The sequence below is a fragment of the Pleurodeles waltl genome, chromosome 11 (genome assembly GCF_031143425.1).
Source record: "Pleurodeles waltl isolate 20211129_DDA chromosome 11, aPleWal1.hap1.20221129, whole genome shotgun sequence".
Taxonomy (NCBI): domain Eukaryota; kingdom Metazoa; phylum Chordata; class Amphibia; order Caudata; family Salamandridae; genus Pleurodeles; species Pleurodeles waltl.
Window position 1 is genome coordinate 4,588,179 of NC_090450.1, and position 13,462 is coordinate 4,601,640.

Sequence of the window (13,462 nt, forward strand, 5' to 3'; positions counted from 1 at the left end):
AATGAGTAAAAAGCAAAGTAAAAAGCAAAGAGAGAATGAGAGCATGAGAGTGTGTGGATGCAGGAGGATGAGGTGGACGCCACAGTGCTTTAGGAGCTGTGCCCAGAAGTGTCCACGGGAGGCTGGGCCTAGGCACATACTTAGTGGCAGGTCCGCACTGTGGCCACAGTTGAGTAGGGCCTGAGATGGCAGGTCCGCACTGTGACCATGGTTGAGAAGGTCCTGGGATAGCTGGTCCGCACTGCTGCCAAGGTTGAGTAGATCCTGGGATGGCTGGTCCGCACTGTGACCATAGTTGAGTAGGTCCTGGGATAGCTGGTCCGCACTGCAACCACGGTTGAGTAGATCCTGGGATGGCTGGTCCGCACTGCAGCCACGGTTGAGTACGGCCTGCGATGGCTGGTCTGCACTGTGGTCACGGTTGAGTAGGGCCTGGGATGGGGAGGAGCGCTGTGTTGGTGGACAGGGCTTGCCTAGAGGCCCTGGACCAAGCGAGAGGTAGCGGGTAAGGAGTAGGGGGTGGAGAGAGACTCGTGAGGTAGGAGGTAGGGAAAGCATGGGAGGGAAGTGAGGAAGGAGGAACAAGAGCTGACGAAAAGTGCAAAATGTCTAATACAGGTAAAAGGAGCAAAAGATAAAAAATAGGCAAAAGGGTTCGCACTGTGTCCACAGTTGAGTAGGGCCTGAGATAGCTGGTCCGCACTGCGACCACGGTTGAGTAGGTCCTGCGATAGCTGGTGCGGACTGCGGCCACGGTTGAGTAGATCATGGGATGGCTGGTCCACACTGCGGCCACAATTGAGTAGATTCTGGGATGACTTGTCCCCACTGTGGCCACAGTTGAGTAGGTCCTGGGATGGCTGGCCGCACTGCTGCCATGGTTGAGTAGGTCCTGGGATGGCTGGTCCGCACTGCGGCCATGGTTGAGTAGGGCCTGCGGTAGCAGGTCCGCACTGTGTCCACAGTTGAGTAGGGCCTGCGATGGCAGGTCTGCACTGTGGGCACGGTTGAGTAGGGCCTGGGATGGCTGGTCTGCACTGTGTCCACGGTTGAGTAGGTCCTGGGATGGCTGGCCGCACTGCGGCCACGGTTGAGTAGGTCCTGCGATGGCTGATCCGCACTGTGGCCATGGTTGAGTAGGTCCTGGGATGGCTGGTCCGCACTGCGGACATGGTGAGTAGGGCCTGCGGTAGCAGGTCCGCACTGTGTCCACGGTTGAGTAGGGCCTGGGATGGCTGATCCCCACTGTGTCCACGGTTGAGTAGGTCCTGGGATGGCAGGTCTGCACTGTGGGCATGGTTGAGTAGGGCCTGGGATGGCTGGTCCACACTGTGTCCACGGTTGAGTAGGTCCTGGGATGGCTGGACGCACTGCGGCCACGGTTGAGTAGGTCCTGCGATGGCTGGTCCGCACTGTGGCCATGGTTGAGTAGGTCCTGCGATGGCTGGTCCGCACTGCAGCCACGGTTGAGTAGGTCCTGCGATGGCTGGTCCGCACTGCAGCCACGGTTGAGTAGGGCCTGCAGTAGCAGGTCCGCACTGTGTCCACGGTTGAGTAGGGCCTGCGATGGCAGGTCTGCACTAAGGGCACGGTTGAGCTGGGCCTGGGATGGCTGGTCCGCACTGTGTCCACGGTTGAGTAGGTCCTGGGATGGCTGGCCGCACTGTGTCCACGGTTGAGTAGGGCCTGCGGTAGCAGGTCTGCACTGTGTCCACGGTTAAGTAGGGCCTGCGATGGCAGGTCCGCATGGTTGAGTAGGGCCTGGGATGGCTGGTCCCCACTGTGTCCACGGTTGAGTAGGTCCTGGGATAGCTGGTTCGCACTGTGGCCACGGTTGAGTCGATCCTGGGATGGCTGGTCTGCACTGTGGCCACAGTTGATTAGGGCCTGCGATGGCTGGTCCGCACTGTGGGCACGGTTGAGTAGGGCCTGGGATGGCTGATCCCCACTGTGTCCACGGTTGAGTAGGTCCTGGGATGGCAGGTCTGCACTGTGGGCATGGTTGAGTAGGGCCTGGGATGGCTGGTCCGCACTGTGTCCACGGTTGAGTAGGTCCTGGGATGGCTGGCCGCACAGCAGCCACGGTGAGTAGGGCCTGCGGTAGCAGGTCCGCACTGTGTCCACGGTTAAGTAGGGCCTGCGATGGCAGGTCCGCACTGTGGGCACTGTTGAGTAGGGCCTGCGATGGCTGGTTCGCACTGTGGCCACAGTTGAGTCGATCCTGGGATGGCTGGTCTGCACTGTGGCCACAGTTGATTAGGGCCTGCGATGGCTGGTCTGCACTGTGTCCACGGTTGAGTAGGGCCTGGGATAGCTGGTTCGCACTGTGGCCACAGTTGAGTAGGGCCTGGGATAGCTGGTTCGCACTGTGGCCACGGTTGAGTTGATCCTGCGATGGCTGGTACGCACTGTGGCCACGGTTGAGTATGGCCTGGGATAGGGAGGAGCACGGTGTTGGTGGACAGGGCTTGCCTAGAGGCCCTGGAATGAGCGAGAGGTAGCGGGTAAGGAGTGGGGGGTGGAGAGAGACTTGTGAGGTAGGGTGTGGGGAAAACATGGGAGGGAAGTGAGGAAGGAGGAACAAGATCTGGCGAACAGTGCAAAATGTCTGATACAGGCAAAAGGAGCAAAAGATGAAAAATAGGCAAAAGGGAGAAAAGGAACAAAAGAGAGCAAGAACAAAAAGGCCCAAAGGGACCAAGACAAGGACAGAAACATGGCAAATGGAGTAAATGCTGCAAGAAAGAGTACAATGGGCTAAAAAAGAAAGAAAGAAAGAAAGGCATTAGATAAGGCAAGAAAGAAAACAGACAGAAAGTGCAAACCTTAGCAGGAGTTACATTGAGTAAGAAGCAAAGTAAAGCTTCACAAAAGGCACAAGACAGAAAGAGTGAGGGGGGCAGGAGGAAGCATGCAGCAGAAAGCCCAGAAACATGTTGCAGAGTGAGAGAGAGTGAGGGTGTGTGGGCAAAGGGGGATGAGGTGGGCGCCTCTGGGGTTCAGGTGCTGGGCCTTCTGCAAGGGCCTTGACCGTTCCGCGGACTGGTCCAAGGTAAGTCCAGGGTGGGGGGACTCAGCCTAGGCACCTGTTTCTAAATGTTTTTTACCAGGACACATGAAGAATTCCAGCATCATTACATTGTAGTTGTGGCAATAAAATATCCAGTTCCATCTAGCCAATCAGAGCCTCCAGACCCTAAACAGACAGTGGAGCAAACAAATCTCTCATCCAATGAGAGGTGCTTCTATTTTCTAAACATAGGTTTTGGACTGTCTGCGGGAGAACAGTTAAGATTCTTCAAGTGCAGTATTTCTTTGCCTTTTAGCTCCTGCTTACCCCTAAATAAATATTAATATAATGCAGAGACCCCACTGAATCATTTTGAAATTCGGGGACCCTCTCTATGTAACTACTGGAAGGCAGCTACCCCGGCCTAAGCATTTTCTATAATTTGAACAGCAAAACATAATAATTACAGACAAAAGCATTCATTTGAGAAATATACACATTGAATATTTCATTTAATTCATAAACTAATATAAAATAATCTGAATTTTAATTTTAATGGAAGGTTGAAGCTTTTCATAGTCCATTCTTTGTTCCTTTGAACTAATCTGAGGGTAAATGTTTTAAAATATTCAATTGTACTTTGTGCTCCTTTGTTTATATACACTATATTAATCTGTTCATACTTTTTAATTTTCTAAACAGTTGTGGCCCCCTGTGTAGGCTTCACGTCCCCTCCGCATGGGCCTGCGAACCATGGGTTAGGAACCAATGCTCTAGAGTTTAACACCATCAAGCACACCTTACAAGCTTTCTTGGAAACTAAAGAACATATGATGTTGGCTATGGGCACTGATTACAAATAGAATGCTCCAGTTTTGCTTACATTTCATGAATAGTTGGTAAAATAGTTTTTTTACTGCATTAATATGGATTTACTTTATTTGCCACATAAGTTAATAGTCATATGTTCCCTGTGTCATTAGCACAGTACTGTACAGAGCATGTGTGGTACGGTGTGTGTTGCAAAATGTAAAGTGAGACTAAGGGAAAGTAACTCTTCCTTCACAGCAGCACATGTTTTAGTGGCAGATTTTTCAACTAGATGATTGGCATGCCCTCTCTATTGCGTTTTACTTCTCACCTTCACAGTTAGAATCTGTACTGTGACTGGCATGTGCATTCAAGAGTTCCCAACATGGTATATTCCATGGGAGCTTTGGATGGTGATGGCTGTGTGTGGGTTTATGTACAATGAGCTCTGCAGACAGGCATCAACCACCTTGTAGGTCTTAGTTCCTGTAATACTAAGATTTGAAGTGCGTTTATTGAGAAGTTGAATCAACTACTTTACTTTTGCTTTTGTCCAGGCTCACTTGAGGGAAGTGGTGTGTACACTTTTTGTTTTTGAAAGTGAAAATCACTCACACCTCCTTTCAGCCCTTACGTACATTATTACAGCTGTGTCAAGGAAGTGCCCATAACTGTTCCTCTGTCCTGCCTGTTGAATGTGTCGTAACTCAGGAAAGGATGAGAAACAAATCATTGTTAGGATCACTTAATTTGGTCATAGAGATTGACTGGTCTGAGTTTCAGAACACACACACAAACTTTTATCCCAAACCCATGCCTGATGCGGGTACATGGGGAACATGACCTAATGTTAACAGTAGGAAAGAAGATTTCGAACTGATATCTAGTACTATCTTCACAACATCTTTAGTTTCTTGATACAGAAAGGCACAGTTTGTACAGGTGGGCTTAGAGCATATCAATATAAATGTAGGCATTTTCATACAGAAAACTATTAAAGAAAACAGTGTGTTTCCATGAGGCCAACACAAATGATTTCAATAAAACAGGAGGATGAAGGCAAAAGGTTTGGGGGTGATCCTGCAGAGAGGGCCAGGTTCAACAATAACATTTACTGAAAAGGTATCTTTTCAAGTGAAAAGAGAAACTTCCACCACAAACAAATATACAAACAGAAGAACCAAACCAGCAAATGCATGGTTCTTTACTGGGATGAACAGGAAAACCTTTTTCAAAAAGTAGGATGATCTGATATTCTTCTGAATGGGTCTGTGAGATTCTTTCTGAATTGAGAGGCCTAAACAGAGAAGGCTTTCCCTCTGACCATGGTACATCTATACTAAGGGACAATTTAAAAAAACAAATGCCAAGTAATCTGTGCTTTGATTGAAAGCACTTCGATCACCATATATTGCTTGGTGGGCTAGACTCAAGGCTTTGAAGGAAATTAATTGTTCAATGATCTTCTGGTTTAATTTTGGGGGGGTGACTCAATCTTATTCATTTCCTTTTCAACATGACAAAGGTGGAAACAGACTTGATGTACACAACAATGCTTTTTCAATAAGTGTGAAGGGTGTAGAAAGCTAGTGGGCCTGATGTTTTAGGGACTTTTTGATATATTGTGCAATATTTAGAAACGAAGTGTGACATTAAGGTGGTCATTCTAACTCTGACGGGCGGCGGAGGCCGCCCAATAGAGTTCCCCCCTCCAGAACACCGCTCCGCGGTCAGAAGACCGCCGCAGTGATTCTGGGTTTCCCACTGGGCTGGCGGGCGACCGCCAAAAGGCCGCCCGCCAGCCCAGTGGGAAACACCCCGCCATGAGGATGCCGGCTCCGAATGGAGCCGGCTGAGTGGAGGATGTGCGACGGGTGCAGTTGCACCCGTCGCGAATTTCAGTGTCTGCTCAGCAGACACTGAAATTCTTTGTGGGGCCCTCTTACGGGGGCCCCTGCAGTGCCCATGCCATTGGCATGGGCACTGCAGGGGCCCCCAGGGGCCCCACGACACCCCATACCGCCATCCTGTTCCTGGCGGGCGAACCGCCAGGAACAGGATGGCGGTATGGGGTGGCAGAATCCCAATGGCGGCGCAGCAAGCTGCGCCGCAATGGAGGATTCTGCAGGACAGCGGAAAACCGGCGGGAGACCGCCGGTTTTCCTGTTCTGACCGCGGCCATACCACCGCGGTCAGAATGTCCTGCGGAGCACCGCCAGCCTGTTGGCGGTGCTCCCGCCGACCCTGGCCCCGGCGGTCAGTGACCGCCGGGGTCAGAATCACCCCCTAAGTGTAAAGACTGTCTTTGTATATATGATGCATAAACTCTGTTAACCTTGTAGAACTGTTTTATTTAGAATACCGATAAGGACGTTTGTTGAAGGCTTTCTGAATGTAATTATTGCCATGCACTGAAGCATTTGTAATCATTTTAGTAGGGTAATGGAAAAGAAAGCTGAGCTACTCTAAAGTTTAGTAATTTGAATATGTGTAAGATTTTCATTGTTGATGAAGTTAAAGTCACAGAAAGGGGCAAAGCCTCATCCAAGTTAATGAATTCCTCGCCCCATGTTGCGTTTCTTTCCTGTAGGAGATCTTCGGGTACAAGACACATCTCTGGAGGAGGGGGCTGTGCATCATTGGCTACTTCCTGTCACTTGGTTTCCTTCTCCTTCTGTTCTACTGGAAGCCAGAGTGGGAGGTGTGGGCGAAATGTACACCGACCACCTTGAAAGACGCTGATGTCATTCTACTCAGAACCACGGTAATGCGAGCTCTTCCTGAGATTTGGCTTGGATTGCAGAAGTGTGAGACAATCTCAATAGTTGTTACAAAATGAAAATAACCTGCCTTCCAATATCAGCAATCGCAGGGCACATTGTATATCTTTTCCTACAGTGGCAAAGTGTTCACTGGTTGTTCCACTCCAATTCACCTTTTTGCCCTTTTGTCGCCCACATAACTGGGTATTTTTTTAAGTTCTCCATCTTGCTCATTCTCTCTTCCATGACCAGGTGTTCCTTTGGCCCTTCGAGTCACTGTGACACTGCATTGTTCAGTGCATAGATGCCTCACTGAGAGTCTGGCTTGATGTGCCCTCTAGGCACTACCATAGCATCATGAAACCTAGTTCTAAAGATGAATCATCAGTTACCGCTTAGTTCTTAGCAATGCCTGTTCTGTTTACAGGGACATTTCATTTCCCAGCAGAGGTCATTGAAAGTTGTGTAACCTCCCATTTGGCACAAATAATCAAGTGACGAGACAGCCTTGCTCAAGGCCGTGGTTGATGTTTCATATGTTAATGGCCCAGGACATTGTTGTCTGCATATCCTCCTTGGTTTATCAGCAACCAGAAATATAGGTAATCCCTCCTCCTTCTGTTCAGAAAAGGAATTTGCCTTTCATAATTACATGGATATGGGTTATAATCTGCTGCAGCACTTAATCAAGAATCTTAGATACTCATTCTTAATACTCTTCAATCAACTGTTCATCTTTTCTATGTATTTCAATGTTTCTTTGTACAGTGTTTCCTACACAACCTATTTTCTTGAGCCTATTATGCAATCTCACATGGATGCCCGGTTGTTGGCAAACGTCCGGGTGTTCTTCATATGGGTCGTTAATGGCATCCAAAGTCCTTCAAAAGTGAGAGAAGGCGCTTTTAGTGGAGTGTATGCGTCACACCTTCAGGAGTGGTCTGGATTTTCCACACATGCTACTGCCAGCTTAGCTGCCAACAGGATGAATTCACTCTTTGGTGTGGTTAGTTGCTATTGTTGTCTTCATCCCCAAGTAACAGAGTTAAAGTTTCAAGAAGAACATAAACCCTGTTGTGACTCTACTATGGCATACCTTTCCTAACAATATCTTTTTATATGCTTAGACGACCACCACCGACATGTCAATCACGGTGCCACAGCTTTTCCAACAAGCAGATGATGTCCCAAAAATAGATTTCAGCCTTGTTGGAGCAAAATACCACTTGATCACGTTAATACGCATTTTCTTTTTGCTGTACACATTTGGGTGATCTAGCTGCACTTGCCAATATTTTGGTCCAGGTTTCCTCTGATATCGTGACCTGTAGGCTTTTTCCAAACTGATCACACACTTTTCTTTGTATTAGCTGTAGGTTACATACATGGTGGTAAGGATGAAATGCATTTTCATCTCTGTCTACTTGCACACACTGGAGCCTGTTCACAAACTGCACAGTGTAGTGTGGAGTATGTTTAATGTGACTACGATAGTACTACTAACGTACTCCCAAAATGATATTCTGTCAACCTACATGCGGAAGTCTCCAGCTCATCTTCAGAGCGCTTATGGCTAACACTCCTCCCATCATCGTTTCTGTGTTTGATGTACTTCCCCAAGTGGCAAGTGTTTGCCCAGATGTGTGTCCTCTGCCAATTAACCTAAGCTCACTGGACTGGAGAGCCCCAGTTCTATTGGAGCAGAGTTAAGACTGGTTTCCGTATGGCTGGGTCCAAACTGAGGTGACATAGTGCGAAAAATAACAAGGAGTTGGAAAGAAACCCGGAGCGACTGCCAGTGGTTAGACTTATTGCAAGCATTCGGCCCATCACTTTTTGTATGTTCGAGGGCTCCACCTCTACCTCTCCTATCTTTCATAAGCAAAACTCTCTACCATATGTGCGGAGAGGCCCACGCACAAATGTGCACTGTTTGTTATAAATGTAGGAGTGACAAGGGGCAGTGACTGGAAAATTCAAAATAATGACTCCTAAATTGGAAGGATTTTGGAAGGGGTATGGAGGAAGGTAGAAAAGGGCATGCCAATGAAAAACACGCCCACCAAAGAGTAAAACAGTTGCTATTCACAAAGAGCACTTCTGAAGTTACTACAGCCAGAAAGGGCGCAAAGGAGTTGTAAATGTACTCCAGCCAAGTCCTGGGGTAAGTGCACCACACATATCCACCCACAGGTTGTGCAACACACTTCAATAGAAAATAAAATACCTGTCAAATAACAATAGAAATATATAAGAACTACTTAGAAATGTTTCTTTTTAAGCTTCAATTACTATTCACTTTATAACTGCTAATTATATATTTTATAACAAAGCACACATTACATGCAACAGTCTTATTACTGCAAGCATTCAAGGCTCTGGCCTCCACCACCCATCTATGGGTCACCCAAATTACAACATCAACCAATCACATGCAGGGTGACCGTATAATGATTGGCCTTTCCCACTGAAACAACATTTTCGCCGTTCACCATGTCGAACAATGACCGTTGATTGCCCCTCATTTTGAGGAACAATTATTTGAGGTGGAGAGAAAAGGTCTAAAGGCAACAGATCAACAACGTTGGGATGTCCAGAGGCAGTCACCGCTTGGCACTGCTTCTCACCTGAAGTGTCCTTGACATGGTTCCTTCCTGGGAACAGGAGTTTCATTCACCTGCACCTCGTTCCCAGTCTGTACCTGCCTTTGTGAAATATGGGCTGCACTCCATGCAATGGACTCTGGAGCTGTATGCCCTCGTCCATTGTCCTCATGTGGTAATGGACATATTACACCATATGACACTTCATCACATAGCACACCTTTTCTGAAACACATCCCACTGGCACTTCATCGATGGTCAAGCTGTTTGCGATGCCAGGGCTGGCTTCAGTAACATGGGCACCACGTTTCCTGGCAGCACACAGGACAGCCACATCCTCTATCAGTCATCTATTGCACTCAGTCGGTTGCTGGATTTTTGGTGCCATGTGGCTCATTGATAACCACGAACATCTTAGAGTGGGGCTATATGTCCATCTGGGGGTTTGGCATCTCAAGTATATACACTTCTTTACTCCCTGCAGCACAATAGAAACACATTACCTGCACTCACTGTCAATAAAGACAAGGTATCGCATCTAGAATACGTTCTCACTCCCCTTCTCCTCGCAACCTACAGATATCAACCCAGACAATGGGCCTGATTACAACTTTGGAGGAGGTGTTAATCCGTCCCAAAAGTGACGGTAAAGTGACGGATATACCACCAGCCGTATTACGTGTCCATTATATCCTATGGAACTTGTAATACGGCTGGTGGAATATCCGTCACATTTGGGACGGATTAACACCTCCTCCAAAGTTGTAATCAGGCCCAATATGTGCAGGACTGTAGTAGCCTGTTACATGCTGGTTAACATTGCACTGCAACAGGGCTTACTTATCGAAAGTATCCCTGATCTACACTCACATCAAGGTTAGGCCTGGGCAGAGTTTGTGGAGTCCTGCTACGCGGAACTCCATGAAGTGCTGAAAAAACTCCACCGTGCTACGCTGAGTTCTGCAAGTGATGTAGTTTGGGTAAGGTGCGCTGTTTGCACTGATTTTCACTGCAGGAGTTTCTCAGCATGACCAACATCACGCAGAGCTCAAGAGGGCGCTAACTTCTTTTTGCAGCTCGAGTAGATTTTCTACTTAAGTGACAGCTTCCTCAACATGAGCGGCTGCATTCTTATTTCGAGCGGTCAAGACCTACCGTGACCACTCACATTCAAAAATCTCCCTGGTGCTCGCCAACTTAGCAATTTCTATCGCTCACCAACGTAACATTGGCTAGCGTGACTGAGTGGGGAAAACTCTGCAAATTCCTCTGACGGAGTGGGATTCTTCCTACTTCTAATCAAGGTACCTGTTGTGGGGTATAAAACCGAGCTTAGCACACACTCTTGTGATTTTTGTAAATTAATAGAAAAATTGAATCTGAGAACGTACATTGTAAGAGACCAAATAAGGAACTTTCCTCCATTCGCTATCTCTGATTTTGCTATTTCTTTCACTAAGACCACCATGATACAAACCTTCTTCCTCAATGCATTTACTGAGTGAGTGATCGCCTGCCACAAGGCTACATTCTGTCTCACAGTGAGGGTGGTTTGGCAAAACCCATGAAGTTATTTTTAGTGTTTGACAACACATTTCACTACAAGGTCTGTCTCCTCATCGGTGTAATGTCTCTTCCTCTTCAAATTTGGGATATCCATTCTTGTGGCACAATGTGTTCCTGTTGGTTGCAGGATCTCTGACAGGAATAGGAAAATCTATGTTGTGGGCAGAAGTAATGTGGGTGTAAGTCTGTCAGGTGTGCCTGTGATTTTGTTCCAGTTTTATGTTATTTTCTTGTTCCTTCATGTGGAGGTCACCCTCCACATGCTTTTTTCTTTCAGCCTCCTCAGATGACACTTGTCCTGCTTTTGGTGGTTTTCCTGTCCTCCTTGTAACTTTGCTTTGCCTATTCAGTCTCACAACTTGCCACCCTCCGTGTATACCTACTGGGTGAAGGCTCACACTTCCTTTTGATTTTTCCACTGCCACAGGGATTCCTTGAATTAGTAAGAGCGAGTAACCTAGTAGATTGTGGGAATTCATGCTTCTACCTAGTACACATTTCAGGAGTAAACCATGCCCCCATGCCAACGTGGTGGTGAGCCCAAGGACGCCGCATTCGGTTCTCAGTGTGGTTTATTGCTAATTTACTAATCATCGAGTATAGATGCTAGAACCTCCTGTGGTGCCACACCTTCATATTTCTTATACCCTTCTGCCAACCCTTATAACTCTAGTAGTAGACGCAAGTGGAAGGTGCCCTGCCCCTGCATCGGTGCTTATTGTGGGCATTGCTAATGCCTATGGGATTTCTTCCATAACCGCTGCTAAAACAGCTTTAACCACCCTCATAGTTCGACCTATCTGATGCAAATTGACGGTGAAGAATCCAGGCCTTAGCACTAAAGGTAGAGACCTGTGGCATCGGAACAATCCATTGCTTCAGCAACAACTCTTCCCGGCGTCCACCACTGAGAGTTGCTCTCTTTGTCAGTCAAGGGTAACTAAGCTGAAACACCTTACTCTCCTGTCTAGAAGGACGCCAGAGCCTGCAGCTCAGAGAGCAGGGAAGCCTCATTTGAAGGACTCACATAACATCTTGGAGAGTGGAAGGAGGACTCTGTGGGGGAAAGATTGGGGGATGTCTGAATAAATCTGTGACAGAGGCTTGAAATGAAGTTCTGGCTCTGATCTAGAAGTTAAGTTAAAGATAATAACAGGGTATTAAAGAAGAAGAGGTTGCCTCAGCTATCAATACTATAAGTACAATTGTAAGAAGCCCAGAACTGAGCACTGTAAAAACATGTTTCCCATGTGATTCAATTCTCATAACAGAGATTACTGCTCTCCCATTGAAGAAAGATCCAAGCCACCTTCTAACGTAGAGAGGGGCCACAATATCAAGCATGCCCAAAGGGGAAATTGCAAGAGGGTTCCACCTTAACATCTCCTATCACATCTTCTCAAGAAAACTATATGGTTGGTCCAAAAAGGATTCTTCAGCTGTAACTTGCAAAGTTTCCACAGCCTCTGAAACAGTGAATAATCCAGTGAGGAATACTGTTACAAAGGTGTCTAAACAAAGAGATACTCTAGCAACATATTCCTCAGCGTAGCAATGTCAATGATCAGTGATTTATCACATAAAAAGCCAGATAACGTGAATGTTAAACCATCAGATTCATTAACTTCTGGTAATGAAAATAGATTTAGTGCCAAAGAACTGTCCCTGCAGATAACACAACTACTCTCTGCCCCAGGAGAAGTTAGGATGCTGGAGAATAGCTCAGACAGACTAAGCAAAACTAACTCTACCTTTGCATGTTGATCCTCGACACAGAAACCAGGGGCAAAACCAATAGAGAAAACAGGTCAGACTATCTCAGAGAATAAATCAAATTGTTTGGGGGCAAACTATTCTCCCAACAAAATAACTACCACGAATAAAAAGCCCCCAAGAGACTTTTAGCTACAGCAAGTTTTGTCAGAAGCGAAACCATTAAAAGTAAAGGCTTCATCACTTAAAGCTCAAATAGAAGAGATAGACAAGAATTTAGATATGTTCTCTGCACAAAGACAAAAGCTACAAACAGGGACTTTGTGAAGATTCACAAGATTCAACACAAAAACAAACATTTGTGCTAGTAAAAGATAAATGCTCCTTGAACTTTCATGTGGAAGAGCAACAAAATAGGATGAGGAGAATAAATGTTAGGTGCTAAATTTCCCAAAACACAGGCCCAAGATGTTTCAGTCCCTGATTTAGGGCCTCATTACGAGTGTGGCAGTCTGGGGACTGCCACACTTGCGATAACGGTTGAACCGCTGCACTCTAGGTGGCCCGACTGTCACATTACAACCCCTAGCTGTTGGACCCACCTAAAGACCACCGTCACGACCAGGAACATCGTTCCCCATGGGCTGACAGTGGTCTGAGTTGTACTCAGCCACTATAGCACTGAAAACAGTGCCACCGTGCTAATTACAACTATGCTTTCTGCCACCCTTTCCATGGCTGTGCCCCTGCCAAGGAAAGGCTGGTGGAAAGTCAGTGCCAGGGGCCACGGGGGGCCTGCAGTGCCCATACTCTTGGCTGGGGCAATTCAGTAACCCCCCTGCCCGGCACCATCGGAATGCGCACTGTCTGCACACTGTCTGCTTTGTTTGATGGTGACGTCCTCTCTGGGAGTTTGTCGGTAGGCTCGTCTGGCCACCAAACTCATTATGAGGCCATTAGTTGAAAAGTTGATTTGGACCTTTGTTACTTTAGAATTC

At 47.1% G+C, this 13,462-nt stretch overlaps 1 protein-coding gene across 1 annotated transcript in view; it reads left to right on the forward strand.

Moving 5' to 3' along the window:
* Nucleotides 1-13,462, forward strand: part of LOC138265210 (probable cation-transporting ATPase 13A4) — a 389,906-nt gene that overhangs the window by 24,477 nt on the left and 351,967 nt on the right. The window contains 1 exon segment of the mRNA XM_069212761.1: nt 6,411-6,584. Within this exon segment, the coding sequence (XP_069068862.1) occupies nt 6,411-6,584 (174 nt within the window).